Below are 25,713 nucleotides of genomic sequence, written 5' to 3' on the forward strand. Positions count from 1 at the left end.
GCAGAGGGAAAATAACTACGAACCAGCATTCAAGAGTGACAACATACTAAGAACTTTTATAAGCGATATGAAGACTAAGTGCATTAAAAAGAGAACCTTGCCAAAAGAACCATTACGAGACACACCTTAATAAGAAGAAAAGTGAACCCTGGGGAAAGAGCAGGGATATAATAAACAATGGTGAGGAAAGACATTGATTAAAACATGTGGCATTTCTAAATGCACATTGGCCATACAATATTTTTTAAAGTTACACACTTGAAAGCAAATTGGAATAAAAGTTCTAGACAAGAAAAATACAGGTTTGGAAGAGGGTGAAGTTTGGAAAAAATTCAAAGCATGCTAAGGAAATGTGATCATTTCAAGAGAAAACAGAAAAAGAAGAAGAAGAAAGTTAAATGTGTGGCAAATAAAAAACAAAATAATATGATAAAAATAGGTCTAAGTATACTAGTTTACAACTGAAAATTCAAGTCTGTATTGAGTTTTTAAAAATCCAAATTTTTTTACAAGAATAACATAAAATAATAAAACACACATTAACAAAGATGAAAAAGAATGGCATAAAAAGAGTATTCTAGATAAATACTAACCAAATGTGCATTGTTAATTAGAACAGAATTTAAGGCAATAGGTTCAATGTGAGCAATCTGTAGACAATCTCTCATTACTGCTGCTCAGAGGACAATTTGGTAAAAACTTCTTGAGAATAATGGCAACCTGTGTCAAAGGCATGCAAAATGGGCTTGCCCTTCTCCCTCAGATTTAACTTTAAAGTTTCTATCCTATGGAATACTCAGATGTGTGCAAGGGATGATGTATAATTATAACTGTCACATTATTTATAATATTTAAAAAACTAGAAATACATCTAAATATCCAGCAAGAGATTGATTACACAAAAGGTTAATATTTTATTAGGATGATAAACAATCATTTGTTAATGTTATAAAATATATAAAGCCACGGGGAAGACTTTACCACCACTTATTGTTAAGTATAACAAAGTTTCATATAATATGATCTCAATTTTATTTAAAATGTATATGTTTCATATATATATATATATATATATATATATATATATATATACACACACACACACACACACACATACACACACATATATATAGTATGCATTGAAATGAAGGATATACACTAAAACGTTAACAATTTTCCTTGATGTAGAGGGATTAGGAGTGATATTTTGTGTAAATTTTGCTTTTCTCATCTTCTCAAAATTTTTGTGATAAACATGCATTATTTTAGCAATTATCACAAAATATTTTTTGGTTAACTTCTACAGGAAACTTTGACTAACAACTCCAAACTTACTTTTGTAGTCTTCACCACATGTATTATTCCCCTAGTGTCAGTTTTCCTACAAAACTATTAGTATTATAAAAGTGGCTTTATATATCTTTTGGTGTGTATTTTCAGTACATAGAGTAGTACCTAGCACACAGTAGTGCTTTATGTTTGTTGGATTGAACTAAATTCCCACTAGACATTTAATTCTCAATTATCTTTCATAACATGAAATTATTTTTTTAAATGCCTAGAGTTTTGAATGTGACTTTAGGATCCCACAATGTACATAAATTGCACTTATGATAGCTGATAAATTATAATACATTAATTAATTGAAAAGTGATAACAATGCAAGGTACATAGGTGCTTAATAAATACTTGAGTATAGTTGACTGATTTGAGGTCTTGAAAAGTAGCCTACTTGAAGAGAAAAGGATAAAATAGACATCTTTTGACATAATACCACAGGAAGAAGACAAAGCCATGATAAATTGTAATATATTCATTCGTTTAAAAAATTGATACTGAGAACTAAAGGTGTTTGACAAACTTACTTTATTTTTGGCAAAAATAAGAAACTGTCAGATCAGAATATCTAAGCATTCAGAAAGCAGCAAGGGAAGTTTATTGTAGAGCTGGAAAATAGCTTCCCAGATCCATAAGGAAAGCCACATGTTCCCTCCTCCATGCTATTTTGTTTCTGCCTCTATCACAAGATTTTTTCCACTGAACTGTCATCTCTCATTCTAGGTATGTCTGGCTTTCCCACTAGATTGTGACCCTTGGTCATCTCTATTATCCTCAGCACCTGACACACAGAATGTTCTCATTAATAGTGGATAAAAGAATAAATGAGCAATTATTAAAATTCCTTGCACCAAGAAATACCTCGAAATTACATTTACTTAAAAGCCACAGAAAAAGAATGTTGCCAGGGGCGGTGGCAACTGCTGCTGTAATCCCAGCAGGCTGAGGCAGGAGGATTGCAAATTCAAAGCCAGTCTCAGCAATTTAGCAAGGCCCTAAGCAACTTAGTAAGAACCTGTCTCAAAATTTTTAAGAAGTGGAGGGAGGACTGCGGATGTGACTCAGTAGTTAAGTGCCCCTGGTTTCAATCCCCAGTACCAAAAACCAAAAATATCAGTGCAGTACCTTCTAGAGATTACGTTCATCCCACCATTCCCACCATGGTCAAACTGGTCTGGCAAGCTGGTTGATTTAGTTGGGAACATAATTTGTTTATCTCGAATTTTCTTGGGTGCCAAGGTTTCTGTAGAATAAAAAGCAAATGGAAGTGAGTTTTCTTTCAACTTTTTACCAAGACAAATTTCCATAAGATATCTATTCTGTTATCATTAAAAATGATTGTCCCTTGCCCTGTTGTGGTATTTTTAAAAAATGCTTTCACTACATATATGCAAAAAGAGTACTGCTAGGCATTTAAAGACTACAAAGAGGCTACTCTTTGCTCTTAAATATCACAATAGCTAACAATTGTACAGAAAAGTAATATATAAGCAAAGAAAGTGACAGCTTCTTTATTACACGCTGACAGTGATGAGCCCCTTACATCATTGTGTAAATAGCAACTTAGTTTAAGGTTCTGATATGTTCAGAGAAGAGAGAAGCCACTTCAGAATCCGTGATAAGAGTAGTTTTTATATAGGAAGTGATACGTGACTGAAGAGGGTGCCAAAAGGTGACAAGGACTGAGATGAGCTCAAGAAAAGGAAAGGCATTCCAGCTGGGAGGAAAAGAGTGAACAGGATACATTTAGGGCATACTAGGAGAACATACATAGGCAATTCTGCCCAAAGAAGTGTATAAAGGGAACAGAGGGGTGGGGTAGGAAAATGAAACCACAAATATCAGGCCAAAAGTTTACATGTGATTCTGTAAGCCACACTTTGAAAATTGACACCCACAAGCCAAAGTTTACCCATTAATATGTTTTGTTGGACCCAATCAGGCATTTTTTGTTTCAATATCAATTAGTTGTCAACATTCAGCAATTTTGTATCAAAGTCAGAATGTTTGCTTTTCTTGAAAAATCAGAAGATTTGATACTACTTGAACCACATTTTTACAAAGTACTAATATATTAGAGGAACAGTCCACAGGGCATGGTCTCTAGGACCCTTTCAAAATGTCTTCAAAGTCCTCAAATTATCTTCAAAAGCTTCAACCAAAACAACTTTTTACAACAAATTAAATGCATACACAGATAGGAGAATCCAGCTATCTTCTACCAACATTAAAGAGATAAAACTGCCACTTTTTTTCCCATAAAAAGTGTTATTTATGTGTTTCCCTGCCTTCTTCTATACAGCCCACTTCATGCATTTGTTACCTGCCTTGTCCCTGCAGGCATCTGAGTTTTTATGCCTACAGAGATACAAAGAGATAATAGTCTAGAAGTCTGAGAGTCATGGGATCTAAGACACATAAAATGGTTAAGGTGAGATACAGGATTCCAGAAATAGAGGTTTGTTAGAGAAAAGAACACATTGATTATTCATGAATCTACCTATTTACATTGGGCATATGAGTTGCTAAGAAATATGGCTGGGCACACGAGTTGCTAAGAAATATGGCTGGGCACACGAGCAGTAAAGAGTGACAGATTATTCCCACAAATCATGGCCTACCCTTGACATCTCCTTTTTCTGGCTGGTCTTTCACCTTGCTCTTTGTTTGTCTATTCTCTCTACCTTCTTCTGCAATGGTCTCCATAGGTGGTTTGTTCTCCGTCTCTTTGTGCTCAATCCTAGGAAAAAGTCAAGATGCTTGTCCATTACACTGGACCTGGACTCTCAAACACTCGCTTGCTGAATCTGAAAAGAGCCCTCTTCCTCCTTCAAGTGAGTGAGTGTTCTGATTTGCTGAATACATGTCATGAACTCACTCTCTTTGAGACTCATTCTGAGAGCCAATCAAGACCTGGACCCACTATACTGTGGGCTCAAAACAGCTTGTATATAAAGAAATTTCCTTGAAAGCCTCAGGTTAAGTTTTTGGTTTGGGTTTTAGTTTGAATTTGTCAATGTCCTTTTTAGTTCTGTAACTAGATATGAGGGTGATAGAGTTGTTGGCGGTTGTTGGATAACTTGAAGGCAAGAAATCACAAACAGGTAGACAGCATGCCTTATGCGAAGGACCTGAAAAGGTACACTGGGAGGGGAGGTGGTGTTCAGTTTGTGGTGTAGTTGTAGGTTCTTTGGTCTCAAAGACCAAAGAATTAGGGATGGACTAGAATTAGGGCTACAGTGGTATTCTAAGTAAATTCAGGGGCCAAACTTCACATACATAAATACCAGCAAGCATTTTGAGTGTTTGAGTTCTCATGTCCACTTTTAGACTCTCAAATTGGCAAGCACTTCCATCTCTGTTTTTTGTTGGTTTGTTGGTTGGTTTGTTTTTACCCTCTGGAATTATTTTCCTCCTGGAGTGTATAAGCCAAAAATATGGCAAAGCCAGATTTTCCTTCCAAATGAATCAAAATAAAATGATTTTGAATTCATGGACTTATTTTCATTTATTTCTAGCATGGCTATTCATTACTTGGGTGGACATTTCACCTACAAGATGATGAGGGGGCTGGATTGACTACTCTCTAAGGCTTATTCTGGCCCTCATCACAGTTCTTAAGAGGTATGTATCAGACTGAGGTTGTGGCTCAGTGGCAGGGCACTTGCCTTGCACATGTGGAGCACTGGGTTCAATCCTTAGTACCACATAAAAATAGACAAAATAAAGATATTGCGTCCATGTATAATTTTAAAAAAAAAATTAATGAGATATGTGTCACAAGGCTCTTCCAGGATGGGGTTGCTCCAAATCAACAAATCAAGAAGAGGTCACAGACTCCAAATCTATGAGAAAACACTAACTCTGGAAAGCTATTATTATCCACCAGAAATGCACAGTAGTTAATGTTATAGCAATTAAGATTAAGAAGATAATTAAGGGCACATAATAAATGGGTGATAATCATACTGAAAAATAAAACCAAAGCCTCCTGACTCCCATTCTAATGTTCTGAGTAGTGCACCATGTTGCTTCCACTGTTTACATATTTTTTAACTAAATCAATTTAGAATCTCTATAAAATGGAGGAAATTATAACAGTTGCAGTGAAGAGTAAATTCGAGAATATTGAGAAAGTGCTTTAACAGTAAATGGCATCCAGTAGGTGCTATATAGTAACTGTTATTACTACTATCATTATTATCATCATCATCACTATTATAAACATTGTCAGCAGCAGACTTCAGCAACACCCACCATACCCCTTGGGTAAAGCTGTTCCCTATTCTACCTTATCTTTTCAACCTGTTTAGTGGTAAGAAGAAGAGCTCAGATGGGAGATGGGCTAATATGAGGGAAGAGAAAAGCAAAGGAAGAGGAAGTAGGGGAAATAGAGGGAAACCCAGCAGGGTCTAAGGTTTGTGGGGTCAGAATCTCCAGGTATTTGAAAGTAGTTTATAAAAGAAATAACTTGAAATTTAGAAATTTCAAATTTTAGAAATTCTAAAGACCACTGTATACAAGAAACTCTTCTTTGCTGATTCTCTTGGGAATTTATTGTACTTATTTTAGTATGCTACTTCCTTATTTAAAAAAAAAAACTCTTTATGGGAATTCATTCAAAACTTTTTGTAGGCTATAGCATTTATTCAAAAATAATAACTGTATTTTATTCTGTAATATACATATATGTACATTAAAAGGAGTATGAGTTGTGTAGGTTGAGAAATGCTGCCCAATCAGATCAACAGATGAGCAAGGAGAGTTGGTACCTAGAGAAACCCTCAGAGCAAAGTACTCACCTTGGAAACAAAAGGATACTACCAGGCCGCCTCTTCAAGGCCTCTCTGCTTGACAACACCGAGTCCACAGTGTTGGGCCTCTGCAGAACAGAGAGAAAGTTACACCTGAGCTCTCAAAGATGAGGCTACCATGATACTCTTTGGTTGTTTTGTTTACCATTTTAAAGTCCAGAGCTCAAAATCTAGTGTGGAATAATTTTATTCTTCGGAGTAGTCACGCAGGGTTATTCCAATGATGCTGCGTTTTCTCAAACCATCTCCTCTTTGGAAATTGCTTTGACAACTGACACCTTCCTTTAGACATCCTTGAAGGGAGACTAGACTTCCTAAATTTATCGAGGAATTTTTGAGCCAGCTGGCTAATTCTACCTTTGATCCAAAAAACTCTAAAATATACAGTTTAGAAAAGGGTTTTGGAGTCAAGTGGGCTTATGTTCAAGTCCCTGCTGTGTGACCTTGGACACTAGGGTTGTGGGGATAATAATAGGGTCAAATTCATAGGATTTTCATGATGTGCTCTATGTGAGTTTATAATAAGCACTCAACAAGCAGCAGTTGTAATTATTACACTGTAAAATAACCACTTTATTACATCATCAGGATAGAATGATTCATGATTTTTTTTTTAGTACTTGGGATCAAACTTAGGGCATCACTCATGCCAGGCGAGTGCTTTACCATTGTGCCACATCCCTAGATCCAAAAATTATCATCATTTTTGAATGAATGCTACAGCCTTTAAAAGACTTCAAAGGGAGTTCCCATAAAGAGGTTTTAAAATAATCAAAAAGGAGCACCACTGAAATAAATATAAAAGCTCCCAAGAGGACTATTCCAGGACAATTCTCAGGTTTAAGTTACAGAACATTTGAGAATAAAACAACCAGCGTTCATAGAGTTAATGAACTACTTATGAGTTCTCTGGTTACATGGCTACAGTCAAACTGGCTGCTTTACAGCCAGACTTCTCAGCTCCTTTAATGTGCTGATGGGCTCTGGGCCTCACCACTCTGTGTCTATGACAGTGATTGATATAATCAGCAGTTCTCAATCTCTTTTGGCCTCCAAACCCTTTTATCAAATAATATCTTCTCAGGACTAGTTCTTTCAGAAAATGTTCCTTAAAAGTTATGCTTTAGAATTCAACAAGCCAAGTAAGATTTTATCTTCTGTCTTGTAAACATATAGTGAAGCTCTAAAGTTCAGTAGAATGCCTCAAGGTTAGAGATGAGCTAGCCACTTTGGCCTTGCTTACAGATTTGCAAATCTTGCCTTATGTTTTTGTGGAAATGACAGGTTTTTTTTTTTCATGTGTGTTTCTACTTTCTACACTCTTAGCAATCCTGTAAAAAACCCAAGTAGTGTAAAAAACACCAAGAGACTCATTATATACAACCCCATCTCCCAAATCTCCATCCCAGAACTATATGAAGTGAGAAATGAGTAGAACTTAGCCATTTTCATAGACTCTTTTTTAAAAAATATAAATTTTTTTTAGTTGTTGATGGAATTTTATTTTTATTTATTTATATGTGGTGCTGAGAATTAAACTCAGTACCTCACACATGCCAGGCAAGTGCGCTACCACTGAGCTACAACCCCAACCCCCTAAACTTTCTTTTAAAAAAATCAGACTTTTGCTATATGCTATTCTGTGGTAATTCAATGAATCATGTCAATTCTGTTAGTTCTCTAAGAAGTACATAAGGCACAAATCCTGTGGATTGACTTTAAACTTTTACTGCTATGTCCAACTTGGCATAAATTTCATGCCAGATACTTAATTGTTAACAATGATGATGTCAGTTACAAAATTTCTTCTATGTATGGCAAATTAAAAGCTAAAGACACATTCCTATGACTTGAATTCAATTTTGTCATACACTTTCTTTAAACTAAAAGAATATATGTAGCAAAAACTAGGTAATGAGGAAGTCTGAGCTCAAGTCCCAGGGACTGCACCACCCGCACCCTGACCTCAGGGCTCCCACACAACCTCTGGCTCCCACTTTTCTCTTGTAAATCAGGATGATCATGCTATGATGCAGCTTTTATAATGTTTTGAGACAAATGAAATAAAATATGTGGAAGAACTTTTGAACTATAAGGTGCTATAAAATATCCGGAATTATGTTTCTATTACTGGTTATATTTCTCATTTGGCACTGACTCAAATTTAGTTTAAAGCTTCCTTGCCCTTCTTGTATTTTTCTCACAGAGTTAATCATCTGTTGACAGGCATGTCCATGAACTTGGAGAAACTTACACTTAAAATATGTTAATATGTTTTTTCTTAATGATGTGACACCTAGATGATTCAGACCTACTGTTGGGAGAGGGGTTAGCAGAAGAAAACATCAATTTACGTTTGCTAGGGCTTTGATCAAAGTCCCACTTCCATCCATGTTACAAAGGAAGTCCTTATAAAATTTCATCTTCACTTTGCCATCTTTGATCACGAGGACCCCAATTCCTTTGAATGTAAACTCCACATTTTTTTTGATAGAAATGGATCGTGATAAAAAAAGTATTGTCTCCTTAACACATCCTTCCACTGTGTCCCTGTTAAATGGACTCTCCAGGGATATCATGATAAAATTAAGTGGAACAACTGGGATATCACCTAGAGGAGAAAAAGACAGTTAGGGTGGGAGAAAGGGAGTGGAGATTACAAACATACCATAGATACTCACAAATAATTATCTGATTCTCTCTTAGTACTCAATAATAGAATTGTCCATGTAAAATATTTATTTGTACCCAACGTTGATATTATTATTGCAGACAACTAACACAGCAGGTTAACACATATTAATCAGTACAATTTTCCCAAAAAGTATACTGTTTTATCTTCAAAAGAAGAATAATTAGCTTTCTAAACATCACTCTAGACAAGCTTTTGGTTTCTTTCTAGAAGACAGCAATAATTGCTCAGCTTCATCAGAGTTTTCTCAAGTTTTCAGCCCCCTTATCTCCCAGGCCATGCTGCAGTAATATTTGCATATCTCCTTCAATTATCATACCATTTTTAAATGATTATAATATCTATAAAGTCTGTTTTGAAAAGATAGATTCAATAAAAGTTATCACACAAATGAAACTGGGTCTTATATATACATATAACTGAGAGATAGATAATCTCCAACTGGGTGAATTGAAGAAAGCTTTTCTTCCCTAATGATCCCATAATTGGCATTGCAAAAGAATAAGTTTATATCTAGTTTGAAAGGAAGCACAGGATCTATTTGACCTGAAGAGATGCAAGTCCCACAGTTAAGAAAAGGGGTAAAACCAAAAAAGCATCAAGATGATAAAGCCAAAGAGAGATAATAACAAGGCCCATTGATGGAGGAACAGGACAGAAATAAGATAATAATATTCTAAATGGTCATTCTGTAAAAACATGAATTAGATTTTCAAATGTCTAGTATTGCTGAGTGACAAGGGTTAAAGCTCTACAAGACAAAAGCTTCACTATACTAGTGACTATATTGTGTCTCCCTCACAATTTAATAATTCTACTCTACCTCCCTCCATTTATTTCTGTTTTTAAATATAAATTTCTTAAGAGAAAGCCAGATTTCCTGCCTCTGGATTCTCCCTCCACTCCCCTCACCTCTCTGCAATCTATCTTCCAGTGCTCTCATCTCAATAAAGACACTGTCTCTCATGAGAGACAAGCCAAAGGATACTTGCAAATCTCATCTCTCCTGTCTTCTCTGTAACTCCTGATGCCTGCACTCTGTTTTTTCTCATACCTATGACATCACGCTTGCTTCTCTGGTTTCCTTCTCCTTGGTCTCCTTTGCTGGCTTCTCTCCTCTTCTACTCCTTATTATACTTAGGGTTTGGGGTTTGGTTTATTAATTTATTTTACAGTATTTTGTTCGTATCTGTGTCATCTTATTTTATATCCTTTCTCCTAGGTAAACTTATTCAAATCTTGATCTCTGGTCTTCACCTTTCTCCTAAGCTCTGGAATTATCTCTACCTAAATATCCCTAACAAGAATCAAAACTTAGCATGTCCCAAAGCAAATGCATTGTTTTATCCACCATCACCACCACCACCACCTGCCTTTCATCTTCATTTCCTATGGTGATTAACAGCATTAGCATCCATCTGTTCTCCAACCAAGAAATCAGTTGTCCTAAATACCACTCCACCTCTTGCTATCCATTTCTCTCAATCAGCCCTGTCTGTTCTACATCTGAAATGTCTCAGGAATAGAACCCCTCATTTCCCTCCTGATGTCACTCCCTCCATTCAAGCTTTTACCTTATTTCACCATAATCAAAAGAGCTACCTTCCCAAACTAAAAACTGGAACAAAACTGAAAATTCTCTGCTCAAAACCTTTCAATGGCTCTCAGTGCCTACAGGATAGATTCTTAAGTCGTTATAATAACACAACTAACCCCTATCTGCCATTTTTATCTTACTTCTCTCCTTCTGCTCCTACTCAGATATGCCCATTACTTCTTTAATGGGCTTTACTCTTTCCCATATTCTTGACTTGTTCACACCAGTCCTGGAACTGGAATATCTTCCCATAGCTTCTCTGCCAGCAAAAGCCTACTATCTTTTTTTTTTTTTTTTTTTTTTTTTTTTTTTTAGTACTGGGGATTGAATACAGGGGCACTCTGGGAATACATCCCCAGTTGGTATTTATTTTGGGACAGGGTCTTGATAAGTTCCTAAGGCTTTACTTGAACTTGTGGTCCTCTTGCCTCAGCCTCATGAGTTACTGGGATTACAAGTATGGACCACCACACCCCACCATCTTTTAAGCCTCCTCACATGTCATCTTAAACCACGCTTCCCCAAGCAAAGCTGCGCATGATCTCTTCTGGGCTCCCATAGTGTCCAATCCCTTTCTGATCAGTGCTGCTCCCTGATCCTGGTGCTGGGGATTGAACTCAGCATTCTACCACTGAGCTACATCCCTAGTCCAGTGCTGCTTTTATAACATTTAATCATGCTGCATCATTTGCTAGTATATACTTATTAGCTATGATAAGATCTTGAGTGCTTCAAAGCAAAAACTACATCTTACTAATCATTAAAAACAAGTAAATGTTTGATTAGTTATCTGATTGATGAATGATAAGGAATCATAACACCAAAGCTAAACTGTAGACAGAAATGTTCTTTTGAATGACTTCAGTTCATTACATTTCATTAATTCCAAAATTCTTCACCCTCTAAAAAATTAATTCTAAAAAAGTTAATTTTTTCACTATATTAAAATATCAAAGATGGAAAATAAGTTCTAAATCTAAGGCACCATTGTTTTTGCAAAAAAAAAAAAAAGAAGAAGAAGAATAAAAGGAAAAAAATGACTTTATCTTCAATTCCTTTGGTAGGTTTTTGATGAAATATATTTCTTCTGTTATAAATTTTAGGCAAAAATGGCTTTAAAGTTTATCAAACCCACTGTAGTGAATATATTCTAAGTACAGTGTGTTGGTATTTTGTTTTTTCATCAGGAAAGCCATATATTGAAAATTATAATTTTCAGAAAGTTATAGTTTTTCACCTCTGCCAAGGGGGATAGAACACATCTCCGTTTATCCATCTCTGAGTCTGATGCAGGAGGAGATAATAAGTGAGGTCAAAAGGAACACAGCTGGGAATCAAGAAGTAAACCCCAAAGTTTGCTAACCAATCATGGCATGACACCCACATGCTACAGCTAGATACCTGTCCTGTGGAAGGGATTGTGTCTTTTTTGTTTACCATTATAGCTCAAGCACCTGCAACAAGGCTTGATACATAGTTGGCGCTCAGTAAATGTTTGCAGAAGGAAGACTGGTTTTTTTGTTTGTTTGGTTAGTTTTGGTTTTGAGAGAGAATTTTTTTAATATTTTTATTATTTTTTAGTTTTCGGCAGACACAACATCTTTGTTTGCATGTGGTGCTGAGGATCGAACCCGGGCCGCACGCATGCCAAGCGAGCACGCTACCGCTTGAGCCACATCCCCAGCCCTAGTTTTGGTTTTGTTTTAGTTTTTGTTGTCTGCAGTCCTAGGGATTGAACCCAGGACTTCACACATGCCATGAAAGTGCTCTCCCACTGAGTTACAGTCCTAGCCCCCAGAAGGTTGGATTTCAGGATATGAAAAAGGTATAGAAGGTATGCATAAAATATGGAATTATTCAACTTCTAGATTTGTATAACAATAATTTAAGTTATATATGATAGAATCACATTTATTTAACTTTTTCACAGCTAATACTGACTCTAATCCTGCCAACTGGAGACCCTAATTAAATTTCTCTTTATTATAATCACTCTACATTTCTTTGGATCTGAAATACAAATAAGAGTCTATACAACTCTGTGGCATGGTTTTCAGGTAAATTTGCCTTCATATCCCATCACCTATTCTCATACCTGCCTCTTAAGTTACTGGGGTTTAAAATGACCTGCAGAAAGACACTATCATATTCCCATCCCAGTCACTACCAAAGGTACCATGTGAAATGTGAGTCCCTCAAACTAGAAACCAATGAAGCAGCACTGGCCAAGCTTTGCTCTTTCATTTTTATCCCAGGCCAATAACATTCTGGGAAAGTCTTAAATATAATATGATTTACCAGGAGAATAAACTTTGTTTTGACTGAGCCCATGAGTCTGCAATAACTTCTCTGCCATGATAAACACAGGCCTCTGAATTAGAATAAACTTGTTTCCCATTTCAAGCTTTTGACTCGTGAAAGTGAAAGTTCCAAATCCTGAAATACGAACTCCCTGAAAGAAACAAAGAAGAGGGAAAAAAGCAATAAACATAATTAATTGAAGGAGTAAAGAAAAATAGTCCTACTGTATCTAAACTCATGAAGAGAATTTAAGCTTAGGCCTTAAAAATCCAATAATCTCTACAACCCTTATAGCAGCTGTAGCATTTTAAGATTCTAAATTTCCAAATAAATTTAGTCTAAAGTGTAAATATATTGATCCATAATGTTTTTCAGACATTAGATGTCTCATCTCCATATCATGAAAAGGCTGTGAGGATTATGAAAAATTGCATTAAAGCCTTATCTTTTTGAAATCTATATCTAAAATTACTCTTGTCCTAAATTGGTATGACTTTTAAATTTTAATCACTTGCCATTTAAGGCTTCTCATTCTTTCAGATTTTATGTCTCCTACTTAAAAGCAGACAACCCAGCATTCAAGGCATATGCTGCAATGTAGTGTGGTCTTGGCTGACAGATAGTAGCAAATGTTTTTGGCCCTCAAACTAGGTTTTCTGTCTCTAGGGAGATAATATACATCTAGGATTACAAACTCTACTGCCTCATTACAAACTCTACTGCCTGCGGGAGTCATAAATGAATGCAAAGGAGTCTAACTAGCCAGCCAGGGGACTGGAAGTGTGGAGTGTAGGCCTTATCTGAAGAGGAGAGTCCATCATGGGCTCTAGCCAAGTGTCATCTGCAGGAATGGAAGACTGCTGCTGTTAAATCTACTGATTTTCAAGAAAAGGGAGGGGAGAATTCAACAATTTATATAAACTCTCCCAATTTTAAATGATGATAAGTAATTCAAATTCTTAAACCAAATAATAATAATAATAATAATAATAATAATAATAATAATAATAAATTTGAAGGGCAATTCATCCAATGGCTCTAATAAAGTTCCACAGCTTCCTCCCAAAACTTTTGTCAGTTCCATGGCTTCCAAACCCAACCTGACAGGAGGAAGTAGTCTAGCCCTGGGCAAAGTTTCTTATTTTTGGCAAGTTTTGTTCCTGAATGTCTTCATGTAATTCAATTAAAATCCATTCCCCGTAAGGAAGCAAGACAAGAAACATTATATCCTTCCACAGCTGTGTGGGAACTATCAGGTCACAAATAGAACAGGCCTAGTTTTACACAAACCCAGGCTGATTGGCATTACACGTTGTATCACTAGAACAGCAGAACTTAAAAAATCATTACCTAGGGAAAAAATCCACAATTGTTAAACCTACTCTCCACAAGCCCTAAGTGTGAACATCACAAAATCACAGCAATGACAGTTAAATTGGGTGGCTCTGAAGCCTATATTTATACCACTCCTGGCAAATTATACAAGACTACGTAAGGAAGAGCCTTCAAATCCCGACATTAAAAGTATAATTCCTACCTTGTGCAGGGCTAGCTGCCGCTCCACAAACTCTGAAACATTCCCCCAAATAGTAGAGACTTCTGAAATTCAAAAGAAACCAAAATACTTTGTGAGCACCCATGTGATAGGATCTTAGTGCTAACAAATAAAGTATAAATATGAAATGCAGAATCAAATGACAGTAATTCCTAATTAATCTAGAATTAACAGAAAATAAAGTCAGTCTCCAAAGTTAGTTTGGCTAGTAACTCATGCTCACCCCTTTAGGTGTGATTTTAATAACAAAAACAATAATAATAATATAGATTTTTTAAAGAAAATTTTTCTGGCATAAAGGAAATAGTCACACATTTCCTTTTATCCTAAAAATGAAGTTAACCAACCATAATCTAGTTTTTTCTCAATGACTCATTCCAAAAAACGCTCATTATATGTCTACTCTGCTATCTAATTAATATAAAAAGTTATTCTCATACCATTCTATAACATGGGAATTAGGCCAAGGGCCACTTAGTCAAGAGTGGCTGTCATCTGAGTATTAACTGTGCCTACACTTCTACTTTTGTTAGATTCTCCAATCTAGTGTACATTCTCATTTTTCACAGTGAAATTGCCAGCTCTCACTTTTCTCTACTGCTAGTGCTCTGCAGACCCCCTGCCAAGTTCTAATTCACTACTTTTAGTCTGCTGTGTTCTGAAAACAACAGTATACTAATATTATGTCTAGAATAATACTTTTTAAAAAAACAGACCTTGGAGAAGGGCCCAAGGGTTTTGCTTTAAGTTAATGGGTAGATTTTGCACTATCTACTGTGATCAGAAAGACACCTTCTATGTTTATTTTCTTGTCTCATGTTGTGGTTTAAAAAAACTGTGGTAGAAAATAGGTAGTTACCAATAACTATAATGTTAATGAGCAATATAAATATATGCTCTGGATATGTTTAAAAACATAGAAAATTATGTCTATGTTGACATCTCCATTTCCAAATATAAACTTGTGCTTATTAAAGACACTTTCCAATGATGAACTCTACGTGAATCTAGAGTATTACGTTTTAATCCTCAAAGTAGAAGATCAAGAAAGGTGACATTCACCAGACTGCCACTTTGGGACATACATGAAGTTGGTGACAAAAGCCAATTCTTTCCTCACTTTGACAACTGCTTGATTTATTGGTATCATTTTTTTCCTTACTGGTTTAAACCACTAATTAAAGCAGGGAAATTGCAACCTTTTAATCCTAGCAAATAAAGGTAATAAATATTTTCATTATTATGCGAGGGAAGGGGCAGGTTAACTGGACGAGAAGTAGCAGTTATTCTCATGGGAATAAGTTTGATGTTGGAAATTTAATCACCCACCAATGAAACCAGGGCTGCATGCCACAGCGAGCACAAGGGCAAAGATCCTGCCCTTCCTCTAAATCTTGGATGTGTAGTTTCTATAACTAGGTGTTTCCCACACTCTGTCCACCCTCCTACTGCTTTCCCCACTCCTGCCTGCCCCTATATCCAAAAGAATTCTCCTGCTGGCTGCTAAGAACTAAGAAGGTCTTTCAACCAGGCCAAACTGTATACTGGGTTATAATTTTTATTCTAATCAAAAATGTCATTAATTCACTAATAAAAATCTCAGTATCCAGATTTACTCAGAGAATTTTCAAAGTTATTAAGTCAAAACTTAAAGTTTATGACTAAAAGTCTTTCACCTAGACATGCAGCTCAGATTTCAGGAAGCTAACAACAGAAGAAATGACTTATTAAGGCCAGGAGAAACTGTATAGTTTGCAACCAAACCCTAATGAAAAGAATTAACTAAGCTTTTCATTTGCATGATTTGTTTAAGTTCCCCCTTAATGTTTTACTCCATGAAATATAAAAGGCAAAGTTGTACAAAAGCAGACTTAATTGTTTTAACTGAAATTTGTTATTTTTTCACTGAACAAAAAAGGAAAACATGTATCCACACTCTCCTTAGGAAGTTTTTGACCACTATAATTCAATTGTGATAGATTTGTAAATTATATAGATGGTGATTTATTCTTACACTCCAAATTTTCAGAGAGGACATTACTAAATCTCAAAATGAAAAGAATCTCAATCCAGTCTAAAAAGCAAATTAAATAATATACTACTCTTTTATATTTTAAGGAAAGCTGGATTTCTTATTTGTTTTAATTATGAAATACCAAAAATCACTGTTATAGAGAATTATTTCTTACATATACCTTTCTGCATTCAATTCAACCTTCATTTCACTTCAAATTCTAAATAGTTTATAAACTCAAACCATATTTTCAATCACAATGACAAGTATCTTATCATTATAAAACGAACTAAGCATATATTATGTAAATTGAAAAATAACATGCCAGAATAGATATTAATATCAAAAATTTTTAAATATCAAAAATTAAAATACAATCATCTTCTAAAATTAAAATATTCATGTAAAAACAGAACAAAATATTCAATAATATTAAATACTATGTCACAGAGCATAGTACAAAGGAAAGAGCCATATGCTGCATGTTAGGCCTAAGCCTTCCTGCCTCTGTGGAATTAATGGTTTCACTCAGTTTACCTTTGTAAAATCATGACAGGACCTTGTAAGCACTATAATTACATAATATTGAACTTTGGTGAAACACAAAAGCAGTTGGAATACACAGTGAAGAACAAATGCAATGATGAAGTTCATTCATATTTTGCTGAGGTTTAGAGTTTATCTTCCTCTCTTTACAATGCACCATTTGTGCAATATTAACACAGTTATTTTGATTTTAGCTTTGTCATACATCCAATAAAGCCCTTGCTAAAATCACCACTGGTCAATACATTCAATGAGCATGTCGATTGTTCATCTCTTCTGATTCCCTCCATCAGGTCTGACACTATTGATCACTCCCCTCCTTTAAGCAAACCTCCTTTTGACTGTCATGTCACACTGTTTCCCCTTGTTTCCTCTTACCTCTCTGGCTATTTCTTCTCAGTCTCCTTTTCAGGCTTATCCTCCTCAAGGATGATCCATTAAATGATGAGGTTTTTCAAACTAGGACCCTAGGCTGCTTCCTCTTTAGATATTCTGCTTAAGCATTCACATCCATGCCCAGTATGATTCCCAAATGTTTATTTATAAGTCCAGATTCTTCAAACCCCTATCTCTAAGGTTATGAACTTATGTATTTGATCCAACTACCTACAAAGTCCCTTCAACTTGTCCAAAATCAGGATCCTTGTCTATAAGAAACCCACTTTAAAGACATAGATTAAAAGTAAATGTATAGTATTATAATATGTCAAAATACACTCTACTGTCATGTATATCTAAAAAGAAAGAATAAAAGTAAATAGCACTAAGTCAAAAAAGAAGTAAATGAATAGAGAAAAATAGATCATGCTAACACTAATCAAGAGAAAATGAGTAACTATTAATTTCAGATGGAGAAGACTTCAAATCTAAGAAAGCTATAAGGGATAAAGAAGAGCATTATATAATAACAAGGTCAATCATTCAAGAAGATATAATAATCCTTACTATGAATTTCCCTAAAAACAGAACACCAAATTATATAAGGCAAAACCTAAAAGAACTGTAAAGAGCAAAAGATTAATCCACTTTCGTGCTAGGAGATTTTGAATCTCTTCTATCAGAAATGGACAGAACCAGCTGAGTGAGGTAGCACACACCTATAATCCCAGTTACTTGGAAGGCTAGAACAGGAAGATGGCAAATTTAGCAAGGCTAGCCTCAGCAAATTAGCAAGACCCTCAGAAATTGAGTGAGGCCAAAAACAACAGTGAGACCTTGTTTCAAAATATAAAACAATGGCTGGGTTTGTGGCTTGGTGGTGGAGCACTTGCCTAGCATGTGTGAGGCCCTGGGTTCTATTCTCAGCACCAGAAATAAATAAATAAAATAAAGGTCTATTGACAACTGAATCTTTTTTAGATTTTAATTAGGTATATATGACAGCAGAATGCATTTTGGTTCAATGTACAAAATTGCAGCACAACTTTACATTTCTATGGCTGTACACAATGTAGCATCACACTATATGTGCAGTCACACATGAATCTAGAGTAATGATGACCATCTCATTGAGCATCTTTCCTACCCCCATGCCCCTTTCCCACTCCTCCCTCCCCCCTTTGCCCAAAGTTCCTCCATTTTTCCCTTGTCCCCCACCATTATGGATCAGCATCCACTTATCAAAGAGTACATTCCGCCTTTGGCTTTTGGGGATTGGCATACTTCACTTAGCATGATATTCTCCAACTCCATCCATTTACCTGCAAATGCCATGATTTTATTGTATTTTAATTCTGAGTAATATTCCATTGTGTATATATGCTACAGTTTCTTTATCCATTCATCTATTGAAGGGCATCTAGATTGCTTCCACAGCTTAGCTATTGTGAATTGAGCTGCTATAAACATTGGTGTAGCTGTGTCCCTGTAGTATGCTGATTTTAAGTCCTTTGGGTATACACCAAGGAGTGGGTTTAGCTGGTCAAATGGTGGTTCCATTTCAAGTTTTCTAAGGAATCTCCATGCTGCTTTCCAGATTTTTTTAAATTTTTTTAAATAAACAAATAATAAAATAAAAAACAAAAAGGGCTGGAGATGTAATTCAGTGGTAAAGTGCCGCTGGATTAAATCCCCAGTACAAGGAAACAAAAACAAAAAAAATGAGCTACCACCACACACACCTAATAGAATAACCTAAATCTAGAATGCTGTGATAGTAAATGCTGGTACTGACGTGGAACAACAGAAATTTTAACTGATTGCTGCTGGAGTGCAACATGGTACAAACCCTTTGGAAGTCAGCCTGGCAATTTTTTATTCTCTTACCAAACATTCTAGCAATCATCCTTCTTGGTATTTATCTAAGTGAACTGAAACGAATATCCACACAAAATCCTACACACAGATGTTTATGGTTGCCAAAACTTGGAAGCAACCAAGATGCCTTTCAACTGGAAAATGGATAAAACTGTACTGCATTTGGGTGACCAAATATTATTCAATACTAAAAAGAAACGAGCTAGTAAGCCATGAAAAGACATGAAGGGAATTTAAATATATATTTCTAAATGAAAGAAGCCAGTTTTAAAAGGCTACATACTATATGATTCAAACTATATAACTTTTTGAAAAGGACAAACTATGGAGACAGTAGAAAGATCAGTGGGTGCCAGGAATTGGAGGCTGGGGTAGGGATGAATAGGCGGAACACAGAGGACTTTGAGGTCAGTGGAAAGCCTCTATATGACCCTCTAATGATGGATACAAGTCATCTTACATTTGTCCAAACCCATAGAATGTATAAGACTGAACCTGACTATGATGTATCAATGTAGGCTCATCAGTTTTAACAATTGCACCACTTTCTGTGTGGGATGATGATAACCCAGGAAACTATACATGTACAGGGATAGAGGGATGGGAGAAATCTCTGTACCTTCCTCTAAATTTTGAAAATTTTGCTTCAAAGTCAAAGCTGTTTTTAAAAACAGACTAAAAAATAAAAGATTTAGAGCTGGAGGAGTAGACCAGTGGTACAGTGGTACAATACTTGTCTGTAAGGCTCTGAGTTCAATCCCCAGAACTGAGGTGGGCTGGGGGGACTTCTTATTGTACCATTTTTCCTCTTCATAGCACTTTCCTCAAATGTAAATACACATTTATTTGTATGATTATTTGATTAATGTGTACCTTCCTCACAAGATTGTAAATTTCAAGACTTTTAGTCAACATCAGTTCTCTAGTGCTCAGTACATAAATAGGATTTCAAAAAAGTATACACACACATATATATATAATTTATAAATATGGCAAATATTTTAAATCCAAATACTATCTTTAATACTTCTCTTAGAATTATTTTGGTAGGAAAAATTAGGAGTGTTTCAGGAGAAGGAAAAAGAAGAAGAATTCATGACCATTTATTTTGTCCCCTAAAATCATTTGGTTAAAATCTGGACAATATGTCTAAGTTACACTGGCTTGATAATAATAATAGCTTCCACTTCTGGAACACCTTTCTTCCAAAGGGCTCCTATTGCTTACAGACAGATCTCAAAGTCTACTTTGAGGCAACTAAGAAACTACAGTAAAAACAGATTGTGTTGCCACTAACCAAGCTTGGAGAGTCTTCTATGAAAAGCTGCCCAGGTCCCCTTTCAAACAGTTATCAAATATTTTTTATGATCATTTCATTTTCTTAACAAAACTGCAAGATGTCAAGGACAGCAAAAGCAACGGTGCCTTTGCATGAACTCTGAAAAGGAGCCATCTAAAAGTTCCTGTGCAACAATTTTTCTCTAGGTATCCACAAGGGTTTCCATCTGTCCCAGTAGATGAAATGGGATGGTTGTTTTTAGCTAGCATTTATTTGTGGTAGTTCACTAGCTAAATACTGTGTGTGTGTGTGTGTGTGTGTGTAAAATACACATAAATATGTATTATTTCGTTTAATCAAAACCCTCATCTGCCTCCATTCCCTGCTTACGACAGCCAATTAAAAATAAACAAATGGTTAATGTGATACCTAGCTAGTTAACAAAGTAACCTAGCCACTCCAAGTCAGGCTGGAGCCAGGGAATAGAAAAATAAGTATTCTACCTCACCATTACCCCACGCCCAAAAACAGGTGACGGTCCAGTGTCTCCAGAGTCCCCACCCCAAGCCTCTTACCCTCCTGGCTCAGCAAGGGCAGCGTGGGCAGCACCTGCCTGCTCAGGTCCTGAAGAGCAGGAATGATAGTGTCCAACATCCTCAGTTCCCAATCAACTGGATACTGGGTCCCTGATTGGTCTCTTTTCTTCCTTTGTTATATGGAGTTTGTACCAAAATGATTTTCCCACCTTTCAGCCCTTTCTCCCCGGAGCTTAGGATAGGCTTTAAAAATAAAAATTTCCAAAATCTTGAACTTCGTTGATTCTTTTTCTTTGTGTCAACTTAAACGTTGCTTCTCCCTGTCTCTGCCCCTAATCTGGCTCTCAGGCTGCTCCCACCACAAAAAGAGCAGAAAGGCAGCCCGGCGCTGAGCCAAAGGTGTGGGAATCCGCGCCCACCCGAACCGCAACGGACACCGTGAGAGGGTGGGCGGGAGCCTGGAGAAGCAGAGGCCCTGCTGAGCTAAGGGAAGAGCGCGTTGCTAGGACACGACAAAGGGTTGCCCCAGCCGGGACCTCGACGCGGGACTCGGCCCCGCCCCCCTAATATGAGCCGGCTTCTAGGTTGCCGGGTAATTCCGGAGTTGGAGTAAGCGAGAACCGAAAGAAACTTAATTTTTAACTTTGTTTTTTTCCTCCTTTTCTTACCCCGGCAGCAAAGAGCCTTCATGGTTAAGGTGGTCACTTTCTTAACCAACGTGGGCAAATCTGGGAATGCCTCTGGTCAAGAACGATGTGCATTCGAGTTGCCAGATCTGCAATGAGAATTTGTTTCTTGGTTTTATTTTTTGCTGGGCTCCCCTCTTAGGAAATAGAAAGTTGGAGAACTGAGGAAAAAGGAGTTACCTTTTTTCTTTTTTCTTTTTTTTTCCTTCTCTAGATCTCTTCCTAGAGAATTATGTTTATGCTCTTGGCTCTGCTGGTATCACAGAGTGAACCTACCCAAGTAAACCCCATCCAAGTGAAGAGATAGAGCACTATCAGTACCACAGAAATGCAGCTCCATTTTCCCATCCAATCATTATCCCAACAAATACTATAGATTGGCTTTGCCAGCATTTGAAAATTGGAAATCACATAGCAGGGACTCTTTCGTGTCTGGCTCTGTCGCTTGTGTTGTGAGACTCATCCATAGTTTGGGTTGTTTTTGTTGTTGTTGTTGTTGTTTTGTTTTGTTGTAGGAGCAATTTGTTCATTTTCACTTTTCATATTATTTCTTTGTTTGAATAGACACGATTTACTTATTCCACTGTGAGAGGCACTGTAGTTGTTTCCATCTGGGCCTATTAAGAATATTGCAGCTGCAATAAAACTTTTGATGAATATATGTACTCATCTTGGATGTGTATACAACTAGTAGATTGGTGGGTCAAAGAAAATGCATGTGACCAATTTTAATAGATAATGCCAAGCAGATTTCCAAATTAATTGTTATGAAGGCAGGAAGAAGAACTGCTGGAACACAGTGCGGACAGAGACCAGGAGTAGGCAAGAAAGCCCCACAAAATAAAAATTGTTCCACATTCTCCACCATTTAAAAATTTTTCATCACACTTCCATGTAAGGAAAAGCAAACAAAAAAAGGTTGCTTTAGAGCCTAGGAAACAATCAGGTTTTCATGTAAATACAATCAATCTCAATATTACTTAATTTTCTAGGAATTCAAAATCAAAGTTCTCCACTATTTAGGAAAATTGTATCATCACCTTCAATGAGGCTGGTGGTGGATCAATAGCTCACAAACCCAAACCAGGCTGCATTTGTAGCTGTTGTACTCATAGGATTCTTCTGTAGATATAAGTTGGGTGACATAATTATACCTCCCAGTATATTCATACTTGGACAAACACATGATATATACATATAATCATTATATATATGGATATTAATATATATCCTTTAATTTTTCTATTGTGCTAGAGTTATGGTTTTATGTTCATCTTTAAATAATATGAATAAACTGTATGGCTCATAAACCTCATTTCAGGATAATAAAAAGGCATTAAAATTTTTTAAATATTTTTTAGTTGTAGATGGACACAATGCCTTTATTTATTTTTTCTTGTTGTGCTGAGGATCGAACCCAGTGCCTCACACGTGCTAGATGAGCACTCTACCACTGAGTCACAAACCCAGCCTTAAGATGGTTTTTATAAAAAAATAATCCCTGGTTCTAATAGGACTGAGAACTTCTGTGATAGAAAATGCAGACTATAACTCAGCCACTTTCTCTAACTTGGTTAAGAAGATCAGAACTAAGTTTTTGAGTTTCACTCAAACTAGTTCCTTGATAATCTAATTTCCTCCCATTCTCCCTTTTAAAACCTAACTTTTGTCCTATAGAATGTTGATGATGTTTGGTCTTCACATTTTTCAGAGTGGACTTTCTCAAATCATTTAAGGAAATAAGCAGAGAATATTGTCCAAAGAATCAGCAGCAAAGTAGTGGGCAAAATCTTTTCTCATTATTGTCTTGAGAGCAATTACTAAGGTAGATAGTTTATTTTATTTTTTTATCTATCTATTTATTTATTTTATACAGGGGATTGAACCAAGAGGTTCTTTACCACTGAGCAACATCCCCAGCCCTCTTTATTTTTTATTTTGAGACAGGGTCTCACTAAATTGCTTACAGCCTCACTAAATTGCTGAGACTGGCCTTGAACTTGCAATCCTCCTGCCTCGACCTCCTGAGTCACTGGGATTACAGTCATGCACCACTATACACACAGCAAGCCACTTAATTTTGAGTGTCAATATAAGCCTTATTGTTCTACATTAAGATAATAATGGAAATATAACTATGTTAGTTTCTTAAATTATATTGTGAATTAAATATGGTGATAGCATTTTTAGTCTCTAGAAATGTTGTCTTCAGTTTCAGAAAATGGCTATTAATGCTAATTATTAATGAATTGTAGATGGCAAAGGAGGCTCTAAAAATAGTAAAGATAAAGACTTTTCATCCAAGGTCCTTTTTTTTTCCTTAATTGTCTCTTGATAATAGAGGTTATGGAGACATATATATGATCATGTTTACTAGCAACTTCCAAGGATCTGTAAATCTTACATATCCTGAAAATACATACCTTTCAGTGGTAAAAAAGCTCAAATGAACTGTGCAATTCCATGGAGATGAATATTCTCTTTGAATATACTTGCACAATTCATACAAAGATATATGTATATGCAACATTGTTTGGCATGTAAAATCTTAGAATTAATCTGTCACAGAGATGTTAGTTAGCTTTCTGTCATTATGACAAACTACCTGAGATACACAACTTATAAGAAGGAAAGATTTGCTTTGTCTCATGGTAGCTAGCTGAGGTATCCATCAATGGATGAATGGACAAAGAAAATGTGGTGAGTACTCAACAGAAACTTAGTGAGAGATCCAACATGGCGGCGGGCTCGGAGAGATCAAGTCTCTGACCTCTTCAGCTGCGCGGGCAAAGGGAGTCGTAAACCGTCTAAATGCTGTTTGCTCAGGATCACTAGGCAATGCTGAGCTGACGTGGATCTGGGGCGAACAGTCTGGGCCTCTCAGAACACACACCGAGCCCGGATCGGCTGAATTCAAGCTCCCGTTCGCCTGCTTCTCAACAAACTGCTGTGACTCAGCACTAAACAATCCGGCTGAAACAACTGGTCGGCCCTTCTGATTCTACCGAGGTTAATGCCAACCGAGCCTTCATAGGCAGTGGCCACAGGATTGAAACGGGGCTTGGGAGAGACAGTCAGGACCCACCCGTTGCATTGGTCACCCGGCAAAGGGAACGAACTGTCGCCAATTGCATGGGATACCACCATGGCAGAGAACTGACATCACCAGAATGCGGCGGAGGAGATAACTTCATTGAAACCAGTGGCGACAGGTGTGTAACCCCCTAGACTTCCCTCTCCACACAGCGGGAAAACCTTAAGGGCCCCTCCCAGCTCTCCCATGAGCGCGATAGCTAGACCGAGGGAATCAGGAGTGGTGCGGGACCCGCGGTGCGGGACCCACGGTGCGGAACTCCCGGCTACCACTCCCACCAGTGCTGACAACTGAGGTCTCTTGCACCAGCTACCAGGGGCGTGGCTACCTGAGGGTAAACAAAATTCGCTGAGGGTTCTCAGCCCCAAGCTCTACAAACTTAGGGTGTGAGGGAATGGCAAACAGGGAGAGTGTGCCCAGTCGTTCATGAAAACAGGGCTCCCGGGAGCAGCAGACCTGGTGTGTAGCCAGTATTGTAGTGAGCGTCACTGGTGAGTGGGGCCTGGCTTGAGGAAAAGTGGGGAAGTGACTAGACACAAGATAAGGCCCTAGGCACCCAGGATTGGAGACCCGCCCAGTCTGGGAGGAGGAGCTGCTGCACAGTGATTGGTTCCCGCGTATTGAGAGGAGAAGCTTGGCCTGGTGGGCACAGCTCTACCTACTGGAAGAGAAGTTAATCAAACTCTAAGACTGCATTTATTAATTTTTTGTTTAATTTGGGTTTTTTTTCATTTTCAGTTTTTTTGTTGTTTTTTAAATTTTTTTTAAATTTTTTTAATTTTAATTTTAATTTTTTATTATTTTTTTTCTTTTTTTATTTTCTATTTTTTTTCTTTTGTCTTTTCATTTCTTTTCAATTTTCTTATTCCCCCTTCCTTGAATTCTACCTGCTTACTCTCATTCTCTTTAGTGACTTTTTCCCTTACCTTCTAATACCTTTCCTCCCAAGCATCAAATAAATTTATAGGAGTAAACAGTAACTCAGCAGTCAAACAGAACAAGAAG

At 36.7% G+C, this 25,713-nt stretch overlaps 1 protein-coding gene across 2 annotated transcripts in view; it reads right to left on the minus strand.

Annotated features, from left to right (window-relative positions):
* Positions 1–21,341, minus strand: part of Ccdc81 (coiled-coil domain containing 81) — a 44,328-nt gene extending 22,987 nt beyond the window's left edge. For both annotated transcript variants that reach the window (XM_048787945.1, XM_015507100.2), the window contains exons 1-7: positions 20,968–21,341; positions 14,280–14,341; positions 12,740–12,893; positions 8,507–8,763; positions 6,141–6,220; positions 3,960–4,078; positions 2,464–2,581 (exon numbers count right to left, since the gene is read on the minus strand). In XM_048787945.1, coding sequence (XP_048643902.1) covers positions 2,464–2,581; positions 3,960–4,078; positions 6,141–6,220; positions 8,507–8,763; positions 12,740–12,893; positions 14,280–14,341; positions 20,968–21,046 — 869 coding nt within the window. In that variant the 5' untranslated portion in view covers positions 21,047–21,341. The remainder of the gene's footprint in view (positions 1–2,463; positions 2,582–3,959; positions 4,079–6,140; positions 6,221–8,506; positions 8,764–12,739; positions 12,894–14,279; positions 14,342–20,967) is intronic.
* Between the last annotated feature and the right edge of the window lie 4,372 nt (positions 21,342–25,713).

Source organism: Marmota marmota, unplaced genomic scaffold (assembly GCF_001458135.2).
Source record: "Marmota marmota marmota unplaced genomic scaffold, marMar, whole genome shotgun sequence".
NCBI lineage: Eukaryota > Metazoa > Chordata > Mammalia > Rodentia > Sciuridae > Marmota > Marmota marmota.